The 22,220-nt window shown below is 42.9% G+C and overlaps 2 protein-coding genes across 7 annotated transcripts in view; one reads left to right on the top strand and one right to left on the bottom strand.

Annotated features, from left to right (window-relative positions):
* Window positions 1-2,062, top strand: part of map2k4b (mitogen-activated protein kinase kinase 4b) — a 32,852-nt gene extending 30,790 nt beyond the window's left edge. The window contains exon 14 of the transcript XR_004897285.1: window positions 2,044-2,062. The gene's annotated coding sequence lies outside the window, so the exon portion shown is untranslated. The remainder of the gene's footprint in view (window positions 1-2,043) is intronic.
* Window positions 1-22,220, bottom strand: part of myocd (myocardin) — a 149,706-nt gene that overhangs the window by 16,195 nt on the left and 111,291 nt on the right. For 4 of the 6 annotated variants that reach the window (XM_031323995.2, XM_031323996.2, XM_031323998.2 and 1 more), the window contains exon 4: window positions 11,265-11,330. In XM_031323995.2, the coding sequence (XP_031179855.1) occupies window positions 11,265-11,330 (66 nt within the window). Of the gene's footprint in view, window positions 1-11,264; window positions 11,331-15,878; window positions 16,259-22,220 lie in introns of those variants that run through there. The other 2 variants (XM_031323997.2, XM_031323999.2) reach the window with 2 other exon arrangements.

Raw genomic sequence — 22,220 nt, 5'->3', positions numbered from 1 at the left:
CCATCTCTCCCCTTTCATGTCTAAGCTGTCCTATCAAATAAAGGCCTGAAATGCCCAAAAAAAATCTTAAAAAGAAAAAAGTCATAGTATATTATGTTGAACAAAGTCATAGTATAGCATGTCAAAAAAAGTCATATTATAGTATGTCAAAGAAATTCTGAAAGAACATGCAAACTCCCCAGCCCAGACTGGGGAGTGAACCAAGAGTCAGAGTCTGCAGGGTATATATATGCTGGTGGAGCAGTGCTAACCAGTGAGCCACCATGCCATCAAATAAAGTACGTTGAAAAAAGTCATAGTATAGTACGTTGAAAAAAAATTGTATACTGTAATATGTAAAATAAGTCATAGTATAACATGTCTAAAAGAGTCATAGTATATAGCATGTCGAAAAAAGTGATAAAAAGTCATTGTGTATTATGTCGAAAAAGTCAAAAAAGTCATAGTATAGTATAGTATATTATATATAGTATAGTATATCAAAAAAGTCACAGTATAGTATGTCTTATACCATGGTCTGGGTGAATACTGGATTCTGATTGGCTGCAGGGTGTCCATTAAAAAAATGTTATAGGACACCTACTAAAGTAGTTCCGGTGAAACTGACTCTTTACCGTTCTAAATGAATGCGCTACATTAAAAGAAAAAAGAAATGTGAATGTTTTATTTCCAACACTGAGTGGTGCTTCAGTGCCTCGTCCTCTAAACACCACAGGATGGCACTAACACACAAGCTGCAGGAAGTATGTTGCACTGCCCCTATGGACTGACTTTGTTTCACAACGTTATCTCACATCCCGTTCACTGTTCAGGTCGCTACTTCAGGCTGCAGCCGACAGTAACGTTACACATCGTGGATCAAATTGTTCGTAAAAATCGTTATACTGTTTTGGGGACAATGACATGGCTGATAGCTAGCTTGTCTTGATGTTAAACATACTGTCAAATAACTTTTACTGATTGCCAACTGTACACAATGTTATTGACTTTGAAACTTGCTAGCAAAGTGTTAGCTTTATGGCTCGGAGCTGAGCTGAAGGGTTCTACAGCTGAGTGGACTATAAACATCTCTAAGGATGCTTGGTTGCTAAGGATGGCAAGGTCCTTCCTATTTCCTGAAGGAGTGAACAACTGCATTGCATAAGCACCTTCTGGGATGGGAACGACTGTTCTAGGTATTAGTCAAACCGTAACGTAACTAGAGAAACTGAGTTATTGTTTGGAAAAACTTTAGATTTCGATTGTAAAAAGAATAAAAATATAAACTAATGTTTTAAAAACATGTTATTTGGCAAGTGAATAATGGTATAAGTGGGTTAATGCCCTTCGAGGTGTGTATTGTCAGGCATTTCTGTAATGAACTTCATCGGACGGTTCATGCCTCGCCGTCGTCCATTAATACCTGACAATGGACACCTTGTCGGGCATTAACCCTTATGGATATTTGATGTTTTAGTGAAATACCTTTTTGATTTGAAACCAAGTTTTCAGGGCTTTAAAATCTCAGATTGTATGATATATGTTTATACTGTGCTTATATGGTGCATTTTACCAAATCAATGTGTGCTTAATCATGTGACTACAAACTAAAACACAGAGAGTAGGCTGTGATGAACAGGAGCAGATTACACACTGCTGGTCCGTCACTGACACCTGGTACCACACTCAGCCCGGAGGTGTTACGCTGTGTGTGTGTGTGTGTGTGTGTGTGTGTGTGTGTGTGTGTTTGTGTGTGGGCTTGTTTAACTATATTCGTGGGGTCCAAAAACCGGGATTCCAGTATAGGTTATGGTTAGGATGAGGCTAAGGGTTAAATGTTAGGCATTTAGTTGTGATTAAGGTTAGGTTAAGGTTAGGTTAAGGGGCTAGGGAATGCATTGTCAATGAGGGGTCCACAAAGATAGTGCCACAAACCTGTGTGTGTGTGTGTGTGTGTGTGTGTGTGTGTGTGTGTGTGTGTGAGACTGACACCACCAAGCTCCTGACTGGCTGGCCTGATAGTCAACACGGCTTTGATTGGACGAGATAAGAGTGCCAGCGGAGGTGTGTATGTGTGTGTGTGTGTGTGTGTGTGTGTGTGTGTGTGTGTGTGTGTGTGTGCATGTGTGCAGAGGTACAAGATTCTCTCTTCTCTGTATCCAAACATGTGACAGCAGGAACAGACCTCGGGTTCAGTCACAGCATCAGGCCCATTCTGTGCAACTCAGTTTCCTTACACCACACATACACACATACACACATACACACACCAAACACACACACCAAACACACAAACACACACACACACACACACACACACACACACACACACACACACACACACACACACACACACACACACACACACACACACACACACTGTGGATGGCTCACGTGTGAGTCTGCTGCGTGTCCTCTCGGCTACATGCTGTTTCCATGAGTCTTTAAGTCAATCTCATGTCACCGGGAGATTGAGATGACAGAATTGCAGGAAATCAGCGAACCGTGTACACTTCCGCTTCTCAAGTGGCTGTTCAGAAGTTACGGCGGGTCACATAGTTTCCACAATGATTGGACAGAGGTTGAAAGAATGTTTGGGAGTGTTGTGTGAGGGGATGCAGAGCGTTAAGGTGCGGGGTTAATGCTGCAGGCGAGGGGAGTGCAACAGCCTGGTCCTGTCACAGAGCTCTGTAGGTGGCTGAGTGTAGCCACACAGGCCAGTTAAAGCAGAGACAAAAGCAGGGAGGAGGTACAAACATACACACAGGTACGCCCACACAAGTATGCACTCAAACACACACACACACACACACACACACACACACACACACACACACACACACACACACACACACACACAAACAGCGCCACTTTGAAAGAAAAAGGCTGGACCCAAATACAGCTGCTGTTCATCTCAATAAAGGGCCTGCAGAGGTAGTGTAAACCAGCTGACTGCAGGCCGCCCTGTCCTTTACATAACATGTTTACTGGAAGCTCAAGGGGGCAAACATAAAACTTCTAAAACACCACAGCCACACTGCCAAGAATGACATAGAGAGAGTGAGTAAAATGTTAAGCATTAGAAGACAAACAAAGTGAGGTCTGAGCGCAGCGGACGGCTTAGACCTGAAGCTAAGTCCATGCAGCGTCTAGGCATGTGCACTTGTTTCAATCCAACAGAACACTCCAGGTAACAATATACATTTGTAAAGATGCCAAAGCACCTCTCAAAAAAAAGTCCCTTCAGCACCACCATAACAGCATTTGCAGATCCACACTGGATAAGGGCATTTTCTGAAATACGCACCATCTTCTAAAAATGTAAATAACATTCTCTGTGCAAGAAATACAAATAAATACTTTTCCCTGCCAAGAAATGTGGATCACATTAAGGAGGAACAACAGAAAACCGATCCTGAAGAGTCCAGTAGAATGTTAAGGTGAGGAGGTCTAAAAGGTCAGCTGTTACTAAGGGTTCATAAGTTAATGAATAGTTAAAATCATTGATCACACACACACACACACACACACACACACACACACACACACACACACACACACACACACACACACTTTTCTTTTGATTTCTTCTTTCCAGTTAATTTTGAGCCACAACATTAATCTGACAGCTGTGGTTACAGTTACATTAAATTATAAAACATATTCTGGCCGTATCAAATATAACACATTGGTATACAGTCAAGTCAACTGCCAAACAATTTAAGTAGTTCAAATTGTTCAAATGATGACCACTTCAACCAGATGCTTACACATGAATGCATCAATGATCATAATCCGCTAATATTACAGTTCTTTTTCGATTGCTAAACGACACTGGGCGCAACTGAAGCCACATGTGCAAAACTCTAACTCCAGTCTGCATTACCAACAGTCACCTGAGCTAAACAGTTCACATCACCTGAAAAACTCATTCCAAGCAACATAACTCTTAACAAACGGCTCAGTGAACCCAAACACTCAGAACAATCCTCACTGAGACAACACACACACTGTCACTCAGAACACACTGAGAGTTAAAAACACTAGCATCAAATGCCAAAACATTTCATCTTTACAGTTTCTATAATGTAAGTGACTTTACACTAATCAATAGTTTCTATAAGAAAAGAGTGAAATTATTTCCTTTTCTTTTTTCTTTTATATCAGTTTTTAGGTAAACAATAATGCATGAAAATCCTCAGTTTGCTCACCTACAGTAAATAGATATTTTTTATTTTGTCTGAAGTAATTTACATAATTACTGGAAATGTTACAAACTAAAGGTACGTAATAAATATAAGTTTTTTATCAGCACATTGGATGTCTTCTCTTGCCATGAACCTACATTATCTATAAATACAAATGACTGTGGTGTTCCCATTGCTTACACCTCCATTACTTTACGAAAAACAGTAAGTGCGCAGTTTTACTAAAGTAAAGGAAGTGTTTTTCACATTTTTTATAACTGTATGTAACGTCAGACATCTTACCTGGACATATTGGTATCTTTGCTTTGTTTCTCTCAGTCGGTACAGTGTATAACTGTTTCAGTCTTATTTGGTGTTTCTTTATTTCCCAAAAATCTTTCTCAGCTTTCCCTATATATATATATATATATATATATATATATATATATATATACTGTACAGTATGTGTTCACTAACAAGTCTAAAACAGGACACCTACGCAGGCTTTCAGCTAAAATTGCAATCAGCAGTGTTTGAAATGCACCAGGCTGAAATCTATTCTGTTTTGAATGTGTGGCTAACAGTTTTGACAGCAGTGTGTTAGCATTTGAACAAAGTGCTGTAGATCCACAGTGTTGTGCAGGTTGTGGATAAAGTCATGGGATAAGTCTGTAGAGTTTTGAAAGCTGTGTTCAAGCAATGAAAACTGAACTAGAGTTTGGTCCGCATGAACTGCTGCTGTGCAGACTGTGGTTAGAGTTTTGCACGTGTGACTCCAGTTGTGCCCACTGTCGTTTAGCAATCGAAAAAAAAACTGTATATAACATAATAACATAACACTGACCGTGGCATGAGTACTTTTTATTTCCAATACTTTTAGGGCTGTCACCAGTTTAAAAAAAAATGTCATTACTGTAATTCAAATGAATCCATAAACAAATCGTGAAGTCTTATCCTAAAATACATCAAGGCTGCAGTCACACTATGTTTTTAGGAACTAAACTTAAAAAGTGTGCTGTAATTTTCAACTTGTGGACTGCTGTTGTTATGCTGAGCTAGATGCAGCTCATGCTCCTAGCCCTGCCTGCTTTTTGTCCCAGCATCGAGTTAAGTTGGCCTGTGTGGTCGTGTTCCCTTCACCCGGCCGTCTCCGCTGCCTCGCTTACAGACAAGCCCACATTGAGAGAGAGAGAGAGAGAGAGGTAGCTGCTGCGCGGCCTGCTGCAATAAACACTGACAATTATATGCTGAGAATTTACAGTTTGAATAAATGATAACAGATTCAATATTTCATTTTTCCACACTCAAACTGTAATTCAACTTTCAAACAGGCACATGATAGATTTACTTAGATTTTGTGAACATAACCTTGCAACGCAAGCAGTAACATTTCAACACAGACGCTGCATACAGATTGTGATTAATGAGATAATAATGCAGTGCGGGACAATTGCTTGGGCACTGGGAGTGCACACACACACACACACACACACACGCACACACACATACGCACATATGTATGCGTTTCACTATCTTTGTGGGGACCCGCCATTGACATAATGCATTCCCTAGCCCCTTACCCTAACCTTAACCATCACAACTAAATGCCTAACCTTAACCCTTACCCTCACCCTAACCATAACCTAATTCTAACCCTAATCCTAAAACCAAGTCTTAACCCTCAAACAGCCCTTTAAAGTTGTGGGGTCCAGCATTTTGGCCCCACAAAGCTGTCCGGACCCCACAAGTATACTGTATTCCCGGTTTTTGGACCCCACGAATATAGTTAAACAAGAACACACACACACACACACACACACACACACACACACACACACACACACACACACACACACACACACACATGATGAGATGATGCTGCTACAGCGCCACCTATTGGCCAAATGGCACCAAATGTGTCATGGCCACCCAGATATTATATCTACACATATCCACCAAATGTGGTTGCAATAGCACAAAGCCTTCAGGAAATATTATTTGTTTTGTAATATAAGCTACACACAAGCATCAAAAATCCGAAAAGGTAACTTTTTCCGACTTGGTGCAGAGATCTTTTGTACCAAATTCAATGATGATTGCTCAACATTTGTAGGAGTGGATTTCAAATGTAAAGTTTCATAAAAAAACTTAAACTTTAATAATTCCAACATAAATTTAGGTCACAGTAGGATGTGAGGGTTGGTAGGGTATGAAATACAGAAGGAAGGAGGAATAGTATATAGGAATAATAGACCTATGAAGAAAGTCAGGAAAGAAAAAAGAACGGGTTGAAAGATAGGACAGCATCAAAATTCAAAATGACCTGTGAGTGTGAATTTGTTTGCAATACAGAAAATGAGCTACGTACAGTAATCAGGAAGACAGACAAGGAGAAAATTTACATTGAATTGAAAATGTTGAAGAAAGACAGAAAGACGGAAACTAAGTAAGAAAGAAAAACTGAAATCAAAAGTTGAAATCAAATGAAAATAAAGAATGAAGTGAACGCAGGGTTTCTACAGGTTTCACCAAGTCAAATTTAAGACTTTTTAAGCCCTTTTTAAGACCATTATCAATGAAATTTAAGACTTATATCAGGACATCAAAAACAAAGTCAGATGTTAGAGTCAGGAAACATTGTCTGAAACAGTTTTTCCTGATTTCCTCATTGGCATTATAGGACTGGTGTCTAGATTGGCTGCAGTATAAGATGCATGTTGGTCTTATTTGTACATAATACATTGAATTATATTTGGACTAGCCACAGAAAGAACAACAACACCACGGAATTAAAATAAAAACATTGTCAAGTGCTGCGGGAACATTTCAATGAGCATTAGAGGTAGTGTTGCATGGACGTAGGAAAATTAAGACCTGTTTAAAATGATTTAAGACCTAAAACACAATACTTCAGCGAATTTAAGACTTTTAAAGGCCTACAACTTTTATTTTAAAATTTTGACTTTTTTTTTTTACTTTTTAAGAGCCCGCAGAAACCCTGAAACGTGTAAATGAAGGTTGATATAAGAATGGAGGGAGACAGAAAGAGATTTTCATGTTGAAAGAATGGTAGAAAGGCAGAATAATATTTTATATAATATTATATATAATATTCCCAGAAGCAAAAAGAATAATAGCAGGATCGTGAAGTTGTAAACTGCAAGGTGCTCTTAAAGTCCCACAGTTCAACTGTATCGGAAGGAAGTGAGGCCAGGGCTTCAAGGGAATGATGGCCTCAGTACGCCAGTACGCCAGGGTGGAGGGACCAGCTGATGGTCCGTGGTCATGTTGGCGACATGACATCATCATCTGTTTAGAAGTCAGCGGCTTGCTGTCTAACACTCTCCTGCCTGGGTGACATCACAGAGCTGTGAGTGTGTTCATACTGTGTAACCAAACTGCCTGACAACGCGTCATGTAACAGGATCCGGGGAGTCTAAAGCACAGACTTTTAAACATTCTGCAGCAGTATGAAAACATACGGCGCACTTTAAACCTATTGCCATACATACATATACCTGCTGAGCGTATCAGTCAGATGTAAACAAGACACTAAGAGGAGCATTAAGCAGGATTAAAGCACCGCTGCTCGGCAAATGGAAATGTGTGTTTTAATGCAGGAAGAAGCCCCGTAAACCTGCAGATACAGCCCTATTATCTTTATGAGGAAATATTAGATTGTGTGTGTGTGTGTGTGTGTGTGTGTGTGTGTGTGTGTGTGTGTGTGTGTGTGTGTGTGTGAGTGGGCTCCTATGCAGGCTGAGAGGCTGGTCGAATTCTCCAGCAGCCTAATAAACACCAGATGTTCCCTGGGTAATATATACACAGACCCTGTGCCGTGTCCATCTCCCCAGCAGGAAGGAGCTCATGGACAGCAGCAGAGAGGAGAATGCTGCCACTCCTGAGGTCTGTCTTATTTTGCTGGGAGGACAAATGACGCTGCAGCTTCAGAGATTGATAAGACATCCAGTGTGTAGTGTGAGAAAGTGTGTACTAACAAATACAAGCCTTAGCCACCCCCTTTCCATGTGCAATCAAGAGATAAACAGCCAATTGAAATTTCTTTTTTAAAAAGCGCTTGCAGCCCCGCTGGCCAATTGCGTTTCTCCGTGCTGCCTTATCTGTGACAGACTCCCAGCAGATGATAGGGAACTCGCCGGGCCTCTGGATTCCGTTCCCCCGCACACTTACCAGCCCTTTATCTGGAGGCTGGAGCCTCTGCGAGATGGCAAACGGTGCCAGAGATATCATTCAACAAATCCCTGGCCTGCAGTCCACTGTTGTTCCTGAGTAACCCAAAAACTGCAGCCTGGCATTGCTCACTGCTGCTGTCCGCCGAGGCGACACAGTGCTGCTGTAAAGTACGAGGAATGGATACCAGGGTAGTTTATTAGTGGCTGTCTGCTGTGAAACGGCTCATGCTAAGCAAACGTAGTGACAGAGTCACAGTGTCTGTCCTATGTCCTCACTGTGTCTGATGGGACAGACAGACAGAGTCACAGAGAGCCTCTTCCAGCAGAGAGCCTTCCTCGGCGGTCACTCAGCTCGCTGTCTGCCTGCTCGCTGTCTGCCTGTCTGCCTGCTCGCTGTCTACCTGCCTGCTTGCTGTCTGTCTGTCTGTCTGCCTGCTCGCTGTCAGCCTGTCTGCCTGCTTGCTGTCTGCCTGCCTGCCTGCTGTCTGTTTAAGAGGAGCATTAAGATGTTTGCCTGCTGCCTGCTCGCTGTCTGCCTGCCCGCTGTCTGCCTGCTCGCTGTCTGCCTGCCCGCTGTCTGTCTGTCTGCCTGCCCGCTGTTTGTCTGTCTGCCTGCCTGTTGTCTGCCTGCCCGCTGTCTGTCTGTCTGCCTGCCAGTTGTCTGCCTGCTCGCTGTCTTTCTGTCTGCCTGCATGCTGTCTGTCTGCTCACTGTCTGCCTGCTCACTATCTGCCTGTCTGCCTGCTCACTGTCTGCCTGCCCGCTGTCTTCCTGTCTGCCTGCTCACTGTCTGCCTGCTTGCTGTCTGCCTGTCTGCCTGCTCGCTGTCAGCCTGTCTGCCTGTCCACCTGCCAGCTGACTGCCTGCCCGCTGTCTGCCTGCTCCCTGTCGGCCTGTCTGCCTGCTCCCTGTCGGCCTGTCTGCCCGCCCGCTGACTGCCTGCCCCGTCTGCCTGCCCGCTGTCTTCCTGTCTTCCTGCTCGCTGTCTGTCTGCTCACTGTTTGCCTGCTCACTATCTGCCTGTCTGCCTGCTCGCTGTCTGCCTGCCTGCTGTCTTCCTATCTGCCTGCTCGCTGTCTGCCTGCTCGATGTCGGTCTGTCTGCCTGTCTGCCTGTCTGCCTGTCTGCCTGCCCGCTGTCTGCCTGCTCGTTGTCTGTCTGCCTGCCCGCTGTCTGCCTGTCTTCCTGCTCACTGTCTGCCTGCCGCTGTCTGCCTGTCTTCCTGCTCACTGTCTGCCTGCTCACTTTCTGCCTGTCTGCCTGCTCACTGTCTGCCTGCCCGCTGTCTAGATATCATCTTATGTCATTTTCTGAACCTACCAGACTGTTCTAGCTATTCTATTATTTGCCTTTACCCATGTAGTCATTGTATCCACATTAGTTATTTATCTAAAATGTAATTGTGAAAATATTTATTTAAAAGCACCAATTGTCAAGCCTACAATATCGTTGCAATATTAATATCGAGGAATTTGGTCAATAATATCGTGATATCTCATTTTCTCCATATCGCCCAGCCCTAGTGCGAATTAATCGCACAAAAAAATGTCCCTGGTGTGTAAAGAACTTTAGTCTTTTGTTGGGTTGAGCTCATCTCAAACTGTAGTGAGCACAGACTACAGCCACTCAGATTCTGCTGATTCCACTGATTGGTTTCATCAGTCCATCAGTGAAATCCTCTGCTGAGTTCTCTGTCTCCATCCTTCTTCATGTCTTCCTTTCTTTTACAAGCATCTGATTTTATTGTTTTCATTTCAACAGCAATGGCTAATCACAAAGCACTCATATCTTTTCCATGCAACATGATGATTCATGTGAAATGATGCTTCTCACAACTGTGTTCCAAGATTTTCAAAATAATACTGATTGAGCCAAGGAGACCTACAGTTAAAGGGCAAATTTAAAAACAAAACAATATGCGCTCATATTTCCCACACTGGGCTGGATCTTTGAACCTTTTCATCCATGATGCTCTCCAAAACTGTCAACACACACAGTACATGGTATTAGATTTTTCACTCGACTACGTTACTTGAACAATCTGTTCTTCATTTGTGTACTTCTTGGCTGAATTTCGTTATTTATATATTAACAAGACTATAATATAGACTTCCCCTCAGAGTCTCAGAGCATCTTTCAGCTCTCATCTACGATATTTCCAGACACAACAGGCAGCTGTTCCCAGAGAAAAACTCTCTCGGCCAGCACCTGACAGATAGACACAGTTAGCAATTCGCTGGGGAACGGAGCGGAGCATTTAAACAGAGCTGAAAGGAGAGTCAATGTTGGACACCAACACACCTCCTCTGCTCTGTGTCTGCTGGATGTGTTAACCCTCAACTGTTTGCTAGCATGTTAACCATATCAACTTTATAAAGTGAGAATATGTCAGTGTTGTGTTTACAGCTTGTTCTGCTGCCACCAAGTGGCTAAAAAATCTAATTACCACTTTAACCAACATGGGATGTTGGGCACAAATTCTAAAACGAATAACATGATCCTGATCATGTGACACACTGTGGTTTAAAGACCGTAGTGTCTGCTGCAATGACTACAAAAACAATTATTCCAAATAATCTGTCATGTTCTGTGGATCTCCCACTGTTCCTGAAAAGGTAGATTACTGTTAACTATCTTCATTTTGTTTCCCTTCGTTGCACAAAACCTGGACAAAGAACAGCAACGCTCTCCCCATTCTTGGTACGTGAGAAGACATGTTGTGATGTTGGTTGGGTTTATTTTGCACCTGTATGTCTTACTACTAACTGGACCAATGCATGGTGTGTGTCCCCCTGCTTGTCTATTGTGTCTCTTGCTCTGTCCCTCTGTCTGTCTCACTCACACTGCAGTCGAAAAGCCTGTCAGTGGAAGTGTGTGTGTGTGTGTGTGTGTGTGTGTGACTCACGAGGCATGATGCCTTGGTCTGCCAGCTGCTCTCGTGTCCTCCTCTGCTGAAGTCTTAACTGCAGGACTGAAGGTGGAGGAGGAGGAGGAGGAGGAGGAGGGGAAGAGTAAAAGAAGAGGAAAGAGATGTGGAAAGACAGTTAAGGGACAGACAAAAAGCAGGAAGAGACTGAGAATTCAACCCATTTTAAATGCTGTTTCATAGGAATATTTCACTTCACCTACATGCACGTGTGTGTGTTTCCATATGCACAGAAATGATGCGGGGAACAACGCTGCTCGCTCACAAATATTTCTGTGAGCAGGATGTAGCCAATGATAAACACAGCTCCTGGCTTTTAAACAGATCTGCTCGCCAGTGTGTGGTCCGCAGGGTGTGTGTGTGTGTGTGTGTGTGTGTGTGTGTGTGTATATGTGTGTAGGTGGGAGTGAGGGGTCATAAACATAGAGCCTCCCCCAAGTCTGTTAGTCTGCTCGTGTCTGTGGCTCTTTTGCTTTTTTGTTTTTCCTTCTTGCTGTTATCTGAAAGTCTCTCGCTGAGATCCTGGACCGGACACACACACACACACACACACACACACACACACACACACACACACACACACACACACACACACACACACACACACACACACAGTACAGTATGATATGTTCCTCCTTTTCTGCAAGGCCCTAATCGCTTTCTGCTTGTCCTTCCTATTGTTAATTCTCTCCCTCAGGTGGTTCATATCACATTCAAGCATTTTCTGAATTCCCTCAAACCTTTTGGGCTTTGATGTAATTACTTTTTTTAACAGTTTGACTGAATCTCAGCGAGCTCAGGTGCCACATCGTCCCACCAGGCCCTTCCCGTCATCTGACATCTGCTTTGGTTTACAGTGACGGGGTGGTGACCCGCTGGTCGCAACATCACAGAGAGCAAACAACAGGCTGAAAGATGACCAAAGCGTGTATCTGATACATCCTCTGTTATTTCCCCTCCGATAGTGAGCTCCCATCCATGTACACAGGCACATATGGTCCATCTGTCATGGAACTATGCTATGACGTAATTCTGCAGAGCATCTTCGCTGCTCTGTGTTCACAAAAACGTTATCAATAATTATGTATGAAAAAGCTCAGCAGCTGCTATATAATCTGCTGCTATTTCTTTAAAAACTTCTCAGTTTGTTACAGCTTTGTTGTCCGTGCTGACACATGATGCTAGCACATTGTTTGTTCCATTTTTGTTTTGAGCTAACACAATGGTAAGGTGGCGGCATTTTAAGTCAGCTGAAAGTCCTCATTTTATCCAAACCTCTTGGCTTCTCTGTGTTTACTTAAAGGTTATCAATAATAGTGTCTGCCATAGAATCTGCTGTCTCTCGCTAGTCTGGACTGATTGCAGAGTGTGCATGTTATAGAAGGAGGAGGCGAGCCAGATCACTGAAGCATTCCCACTCTGCCTGTCTCACTTTGAAACTGAAGACATTGGTTTTACCTTAGGCTCTCTTGACAACAAAGGACATACAAGTCCACAGCAACATTTACACATTTTCAGATTGATGGTGTAAATAAATGCTCATTTGGCCTGCTCGGCACTGGTGTAGCGACATTTATTGTGGCGAACACATTCATAGCCCCCCACACACAAGAAAGAAACATTATTAAAACTTTTACTTCAACAGCTTAGCTAAAGAGACTGGTTGCATTTGTTACGTTACGTTCCCCTTAGCACAAGCAGGAATGTGTCCGCGACAGACGAACGAGCGCGACTGTATAACATCTAATAAACCTCCTCAATGAAGTATTAGGTTTATTTTAGTCTAATACCTCTGCTTGGACAGTTAGAGGCAGATTTGTGAACGTGAGCTGTAGCCAGATGCAAGAGAGCCAACGCTCCAGCGTTAAGACGCGGATTGAGGAGTTGCTCCACGGACAGTGACTTATGGTAAGCAGAGGGATAGAAGAGTGCTGCGCATTTGAAGAAGAAAAAAAAAGCCAACCCATACCACAGGTACATGCTGTTTTATCTGTTGCCAGAGTGCCAATCATTGTCAGCAGAGGGTTTGCCTCTGATATTATTACTTATTATCAGTTTAGTCAGAAATATGATCAAGGATATAGAATCTGCCAGTAACATTCCTTTGGTCTCACAAGCTATTTCATCCATTAAAGGCTCAATTAGCAGGATGCGCACAACACCAGCTTAGTTTACTGAGAGCACACACTGTGGGTCAGACAGATGACCCTGGGAGTACCAGGATTGGTGTGCTTATGAATTAAGAATTCCCAGACAGTAAGTTACAGTTTGACTATTTTGTGTTCGAATTCAGAGGGTTTTCAATGTTTTTAAGCCAAGGACCCTCAACTGAAAGAGAGACAATACAATACATATTAAACTGGGCCTAAAATAAGGTGTAGGGCAGCCTAAAGCGTTTATAGATACATTTTTTGCATAGAATACTAAGTTATTAAAATAATAATTGTTGGTGATGATTTCATAAATCATGTTTTGATGTTAAACATAAATGTGGTACAATGGATCCTCTGGATGAACTGTATCTGTGGATCTTAGTGACTACCTTACCTATAGGCCAGTAAGTATATCATCAATAAAAATTATAAACAAATTGTATTGGATTCATGTTAGGACATTTTAATTTTTGAAAAAAACTTTCAAAAACGTAACAATAATTTGGTGTACCCCCACCCCCCCTGCAGTAACTCTGAGGACCCCCTAGGTGTCCCGGACCCCCTGTTGAAGATCTCTGTTCTAATTTGAATAAAGAGTGACAGCTGAACTACCAATAACATGTGTGCGTTTTCCTTTCTCCTCAGGCGAGACGTGAACAGGTTGTGGCTCGGCTGCGCTGATGTAAACAAGCTGTTTGGTGCTGACTTACTGTCCAAATTGTGCTCGACACCTTGTAGTATTGATTTAACTTATATTTGACGCCTCGGTCATACTATCATGTCAGCCCTTTGAGCTGTTAATCAAACCGGCATGAGAACGAGTCAGTAACACATATACACACACACATACACACACACACACACACACACACACACACACACACACACACACACACATACAAAAAACATTTGGCGGTCCGCAGGGAACACTTGACTGAGATCTTTATCTTCCCCTTTAGCTTCGCCCAAGCAGCAGCAGCAGTTCCCATGGCTTTGATAATGGGCCTAAAGCGTGGGGCAGGAGGAGCATGGGTGCTGACTGGAACTCCAAATGCTGCAGCTTAAAGGAGACTGTAAATCCTGGACACGCAGATCGTCTGAGACTCGCCCTGTCATCAGCGGTTATCTCAGAGAGATTTACGGACGGTAAGTTTACTTCTCTTACGCACAACATTTCACTCATGCACTCCTAAATTCCCCCGACCAATCATGCTGGCTGTACCTTGTATCAGCCAGCATTAATCCCTCCGACTGTAACATCAAGCAGACTTGTAGGAAGATGACCTTTATGTCAGTAATCTCCACATCTGCGCCACATTAAGCAGCAAGAGCATGTGGGTTTGAGCCACACAGACCCTGAGCCAGCCTGTCCTGCTCCCCGGAGCACTGGGGCTCATTTCCAGTTCTGCTCTAAACAACTCAAAGGAAAAGCGTCATTTACCATGCCATTTGTGGACACCAATTACAGCTCACAGGCAAAGTGGCTGTCAGTCAGGGCTGAAGCACTCCAGCCACGCTTTAGGCCATGGTGTGTATGAAGCTTTACAGAGCAGAGAGCTGATCTGAGCACTGCTGCCGTTACGCTCTCCTCAGGGAGGGGGCACTGTTGCTCAGACTACACACACTCAACACACACGCTCAGCCTCTCAGACATTATGTTCAAACACTAAGATAGTGTGTGGGTGCCAGGGAGAGTGATGGAATTAAAGATGGAGGCAGTGTGTGTGTGTGTGTGTGTGTGTGTGTGTGATGGAGATAGATGGATACAAAGCCCCAGCAGCTGCTGCGTGTTAAGAGGAGTTTAAATCAGCACTGTAGTCCGTACCCTTCCTCCCCTTTTGATATACACAGGTGTACACACACACACACACACACACACACACACACACACACACACACACACACACACACACACACACACACACAGACACACACACACACACACAAGCTTCTAATTCAGCCATATAAAGATAACTTCTGACCCCTCTCCGGTGTCTAATTTCCCCGAGCCACAGTGAGAACATCTCCATGGCTTCCGTCAGCAGCAGGTTGCACTAACCTGCCCGAGACATCGCCCGAGACATGTCCTGCGTTTACGAGGAGGCGGATGAAGATCAAAGAAACCGTCCAGCCGTGAATTGATCACAGTGTGACAGGGCTCAGAGCTCGGGAGGATATCTGACTTATGCTGGCCTCCCTCTGGCATTCCTCGTACCGTCACATGTTTATAACACACACCTGTCACTTTGCTGGTGTCACTGCAGAGCACATTCTAAGTGTCAACACAGCTCACCCAAGACAGATGAATGACATAATGAACACAAAATGGCCTGTAAATGCCAAGTGTTGACAGACAAACGGGTTGCACGAATAAACACAGCTGCACACCAACTGTCCCCTGACGGACAGACAGACACAGGTCAGTCCTCTTTTGACTTACCTGATCTAAACTTGCTTCGTATCAGTATGGAGTGTTCAGAGCCCAGAAGAGTCATAATGCTTACAGTCCAGTTCCAGTGATCAAAAGATGCAAAGTAAAGTCACACACACTCGAGAAGCGGTGCACACTTGGACCCCTGGCCACCTCTGGACGCCAGACTGAGAGGAGATGGAGTGACTCAGCCTGCCTCATCAACACGTTGGCTTCCTTCTGGCGTCTCTCAGCACACTACAGCAGGTTCCTGCTCTCTGCTCTTCTCTCTCCCCCGGGGCTGATGTGGGAGTGTGGGTCTGCGGGACCGTCAAGCTTTGGTCCCATCTAGCTGAGAACTGCGAGCAGGGCCAGGACGGCACAGAGATATGCCCTGCTCGGGGAGGTGCTACCCGGCCAGGGTTTTCTCTAAGCCCCGCCTGGAGGCTGGACAGGGCTTGGCTGATGACTTCCTCCTCCCTTGCCACCAGTGTAAATATATCTGCCTATCAGCCTGCTGCCTGTCATTAGAGAGGGAGGGAGAGAGAGAGATCCAGACAGAGACAGATGCTGATAGTGGAGCAGCAGTACAGCCAGGAGGTTTCATTTCTTACAACATGTCAGCCTACTGACTAACTACTAACTGCTTTATATAATCATAATAATACAAAGGTTGGTTAGATTCTAGTTTACTTTGATATGATGATTGGATATTTTCCTGGTCTATCTCCTTGTATTAACAGTACATGTGAGAGGCGTTGCTCATGCAGAGGATCTGTGTACAACTCTGAGTCCCTTCAGCTCTATGGATCGTTTCAGCTTCTTCCAGCTCAACTTTGATGTTGTTGCTTCACAGATAGGGCCACCGGAGAGCGCAGAACTCGGCCAAGGCCAACAGTCCATACTGATATGATATGTAAATCTGCAACCGCAATCACTAAACATGTCTGGATATATTTCCAAAACTATTAGAATCATGTGAAAATATGGCTGTGCCTAGCTGAAGCCTCATCATCTCTGCTGTGCATTTATTATGCGTATGCAGAAAATACTTTAATATCATGTAGGTATGCACATATATCAAATGCTTCGACTGAAATAACATCATGAACATGACCTCCAGATCATCAACCACCGCACAGCTGGAGTTAAATCCTCAAACAGCCGCAGGTCAGCAGTCAGGACACTGTTCAGCCTATGCTGCATGATGAGGAGGGTGACGCTGTGTAACGCTAATAATATAAACAGAACGTGATTATTAATCACACAAAGAAAAAGAAAGTAAGAGTCTACTTTAAGTCAATAACAATCTCCATCTACAACTCATCATCTGGACGTCGGCGCTGAGTGTCTGTCTGCGGAGTCCCGGGTATAAAGCCGTAGCCCCATCTCGTGGAACAGTCCCGCCACGCCGCATGTGAAAGATAACTTGTGTATCCACCCTGTGATTCAATTCCACTCCAAAATATAAAGGGTTCTTCCTTGGCCGTTGCTACACCCTTCCACCAAGTTTCATGCAAATCGTTAACAGACGAACAAACAGACAAACCATGCCCAAAACACAACCTCTTTGGTGAAAGTATAAACCCAGGGGTTAAAGTGGGCCACCTTTGATTAATAAGTAAATTAATCTAATTGGCAGTTTCATACATCAGTGTTTTCCCTTTATTTAAAATAATGCCAAATATCCATCCAGTGTTTTCTTAGTCTGTATCCACGGCGTTCCACTTCCGGGATTGCTCCGTTGCCGCTGGAAATTCCTCCGGTGGATTTCTGAGGACTATGGTTAACTGCTCCTCAGATCTCTGCAGGGTAAATCCAGACAGCTAGCTAGACTATCTGTCCAATCTGAGTTTTCTGTTGCGCGACTAAAACTACTTTTGAACGTACACATGTTCCACCAAAACAAATTCCTTCCTGAGGCTATTTTGCAGAGGCACCGTGGCTCTGTTCGGAGCTTAGCACCGCCCAAGACGATTGTAATTAGGGCTGCAGCTATCGATTATTTTAGTAATCGAGTATTCTACCGATTATTCCATTGATTAATCGGATAAGAAATACTTAGTAAGAAATACTTAGTAAACAGCAATATTAAATATTTATTATTGCTGTTTACTAGAAAAAGGAAAAAAATTTATTGCCAAATTCCAAGACCCTTAAAAAAAAGTACATTTTTGGTGGCACAAATGTTAATATTTTTCACCCCCTTCTTGCCTCTGGCTCTTTGCACTGGATATGCAAAAGAGCTGTTCACTAACCAGAGGATAAATGTGACGGTACAAAGCTTACAGCAGGGCTATTCAACTACACTGTTCTGGGGGACACATTTTCAGAAGCCTAATACACAGTGAGGAGAAAGAATAAAGAATGCAGACATCACTGGCATGATGACATCATTCACGTGCATATTAAGTGGCCATGCTGGGGGGAGGAGCCGGTTTGTCTCCGGCAGCAGCTAAGTTTCCAAAGATTAGTAGCAAACTAATAAACAGACTACAAACCGACAGCTTTCGTTTTAGCTTGTTGGTAAAACATCGCTAGCATAGCAGCAGACGTTAGTTAGCTAACTTGTGTCGGGTTCGCTCTGAATGGATGAGTATACTGGATGTTTTCTACAAAGATGATGTAGCAGCATGTTTGCAGCTTAAAATGATCCCAAACTTTCTGTCGTTTTCTCTCGCCTGTCTCTTCTCTTAGACCCTCGCTATTTTCGTCTTCCTTCATTTGTAATCTGAGCTGTCAGTCTTGTGTCCACAGAAGCGTCAACCTGTTGTGTGCGCTAGTAATAATCCTCCGTGCGGAAACACAGTGAGCCGTACAACCTTAATTACATTGATTTAACGAAGCTTCGAGGCAAAGAATTTTGCTTCGAGGATTTTTTGTAATCGAATTATTCGAGTTATTCGAGGAATCGTTTCAGCCCTACATGTAATTGGTTTAAAGAAATGCCAATAAACCAGAGCACGTTTTTCTCCCATCATGGAATGCTGTGTAGACTGGCCAGACCCTCCTCCGCAGTGCTGTGGAGGAAGGTCTGGCAAAGCAAGACTAGTGTTTCCTCGATTCACTCTCAGTAGCATAGCGCCGTGAGTCTATGACAAGGCAAATGTCTGTGGTGAGTTCACACGTCTGTAATAACAGCAGGACAGTTGTGTACTATCTGTAAAAGTCAGTTGAACAGATGAAGATCACATTGCCGGTAGCCTACCGGTTACAATCAGGCTGGGTAGTGAATGACACAGTAAAGTGCTGCAGAGCCGGTGTTTTCAGCTGAGAAAGACAGAGAATATTCAGTTAAAACAGATCGGTGATGCTGTTTTGCCCTCATTGTTCTACGTGAGGTTAGCTGGAAGTGAATGTAGCCGCGGTGTGTTTTGTGTGGAGTGGCTGCGTCGGACTCCGTTTAAAAATAGCCTTTTAAATGCCTTTTAACTCACAGGTAAAGCTATGAAAGTGAATTTTCTTCAAGTGCTGTAATAGTCAGTCTTGTATAAAGTACTTGAAAGCAATACTTGAGTAAAAGTACAAGTATTTTACCAGAAAATGACTTTGGTAGAAGTTAAAGTCACCTTTTAGAATATTATTCGAGTAAAAGTCTAAAGTATCTGATATTTACTGTACTTGAGTATCAAAAGTAATTTCTGATATTAAATGTATTTAACTATTAGCAGTAAAAGTAAAAGTAAAGAAAAACTTTGATAATGAACTTTATTGTGGCTTCCTCGTAGTATAAACACTATTCAGGGTTTCCACACCTTATTAAACATCAAATTCTAAGTCTGACATCTACAAAGAGAAAAACAGAAACACAATTTTAAGTTTTTGTTCACAATGTACAAAAACATTTCTTGTAAGTAACGAGTAACGAAGACACTAAGTAGTGGAGTAAAAGTGAAAGTTTCCAGTAATATAAACAACGAAGTAAAGTACAGATACATGGAAATTCTACTTAACCCTTGTGTTGTCTTCCCGTTAACCATAAACTTGTTGTCCTTTCGGGTCAAAATTCAAAATGACCTTTTTGTGGCGCTATTCCCCACGTTTTTGTTGCTTTAAAAAAAATGCTTTTGACACTTTTTTAAACGTTTTTGTCATTTTTTTCAATGCTTTTTTTTTTAAAATTCATGGTCAACAAAAAATATTTCTTTAGTTAAAAAAGCAGAAAAGATTTTTTTGGACTAATAGTTAAGATCAGAGGATGTCCAGTGAATCACAGACTGGTTTATGTTAAAGTTTAGTCAGGATACTGTATTAAAAACATTTTAAATTTTTTTTTTCAAATGCTATGAAATTGAATAGAACAACAAAAATTCAATGGAAGTGATCATTAGTTTTACCTGCGACGAATGTTGTATTGGTTCCATACAGCGTACAGCCATGCATCCAAGTTATTTTTGGTTAAACAGAAAACCATATTTCTGAAAAAAAAACAACTTTGAAAATGGGTCAAATTTGACCCGAGGACCACACAAGGGTTAAGTACAGTAACTAAGTATTTGTAGTCTTATATCTTATATTACAACACTGTGTATAGTGGATAGAGACTTTAAAGTGGATAGAAACTTTAAAGTGTTAAATTTGAGAATGGAATTTGGTGTGGTGTTAGCCGGATCTTAGGGTTCAGATCCTACTTGAACCCATGTATAAACCTACTGTGCACTACCTGCTGAGCAGCACACAGACACTTATTAGAGTTATAGTGGAGCATTTAGCAGCTAAAGAGAGAGATTTTCTCAGATAGGGAATAAGAAATGGTATGATTTTCTTTCCTGTCTTACATAACCGTTTGTGAAAATAACCAACGTTGCTTTCTGCCTCCTTTAGCTACAGTTTTCCTTCTCGATATACTTTGGCAACACAAATATGACTTATTTGGTCACCATGAGAGTTTAAACTCTGATTTGAAGTCCAAGCTTTCATCAAATGCAATATAATTAAGATTCACAAACCATACTCAGGTTTTCCCCCCAATGTAATGCAAGCCTGGTGGCACACCGGGCCTAAGTTGCCCCCCACCAGGCCTAAGCCACTGGGGAAAAAATTTGAATGTATAGTTAAGACGGTTTTTTTTATTTTTAAACTACAGTTACAGTGGGGCAGCTCGGTTGGAAACTTAGACATAGTCATATTTTCAAACCTCCAGTCAGCCTTCAGCACTGACTCAATAATGTAGGGCCCTGTGGAATCTGTCTTATCAGACTGATCTCACTAAGTGGCGTATGTATGACATGCCAATTTGTATGCCATTTTGGCGTGTTATAAAGACGCATAATCGTTTTTTTGCGTGTTTATCAACGCCGTTTGGCCTCCATTGACCTACATAACGTGAATTATCACCATAGCGAGTAGTATGAAAGGAGGGAGGTTGGTTGGGGTGGTGGATGGGCGGATGGGGTAAAACACAGGACTTTCACCCAGGAGAGCTGGGATCATGTCCTGCATGTGGCGTTTATCAACCGTTTTTTTTTTTTTTTTTTTTAATAAAGCCTTCCCAAATGTTCTTTTCCTAAACCCAACCGTTAATTGTTTTCCTAAGCGTGTGACGTTGGTCACCGTCGTGTTTTTGTCGTTTTTTAGTGCTACTAAAGCCTTTCCCAATGTTCTTTCCCTAAAACCCAACCTTTTTTTTACACGCGTGTGACGTTAGCGATAGCACGGCACGTCCTCGCGATAACACGCCACGTGGTGTGTATGTTTACATCTGCTGTATACAGCGATAATACGCCATTTGGCTTTAGGAAAGTGGCATGTATGTTTACGCAAAGTCATGATGCCATGTTGGTCTTATAGCTTTTTGATATTCTCAATGTCGCAATTCTGTCCATGATTCTGTTATCACAGAAACTACTGGGCTCTACATTAATGCTGCCATCAGTCTGTGAATGGCCCCAGCCGGGCCCACTTGCCACCGGGCTAAACAACTTTTCTGGGGGAAACCCTGTATATTTATTATAAAAGATTAAAAGGCGTGTGTACACCAAGTTACAAAGTGTGCTTATTTAAGTATGTAAATATATGGAGGCCCTTTCAGCATCAGACTGCTCTTTTTACACTTTGATTTATCGATGAATGCTTCGCTAAGGTATGAGTTGAGTGCAGTCTGTCGCCCAGCAGCGGAGAAGCAGGAGGTATATCTTTATCTATCTCCTCCAGCCTGTATTCAACAAGCCATCCCTTCCTCCAGCTCCCACATACCAGGCGGACATTCGCCAGAGTTAGGTGCTCTGCTCAGGGGGCGGCGTTAGCCCGCTGCAGAGCCTCCTAAACCTCTGTCAACACAGGACGTCAGCTGGACACGTCAAGGCTTTCTCTGCGCTGGTCATTCAGGCTTGATTTGAAGATATTATGGAACGTGATGCATTGCTTGAGACG

This window comes from Sander lucioperca, chromosome 5, assembly GCF_008315115.2.
Source record: "Sander lucioperca isolate FBNREF2018 chromosome 5, SLUC_FBN_1.2, whole genome shotgun sequence".
NCBI classification, from domain to species: Eukaryota; Metazoa; Chordata; class Actinopteri; order Perciformes; family Percidae; genus Sander; species Sander lucioperca.
The sequence above is the reverse complement of the archived record's forward strand: the minus strand, read 5'-3'. Positions and strand labels throughout refer to the sequence as shown.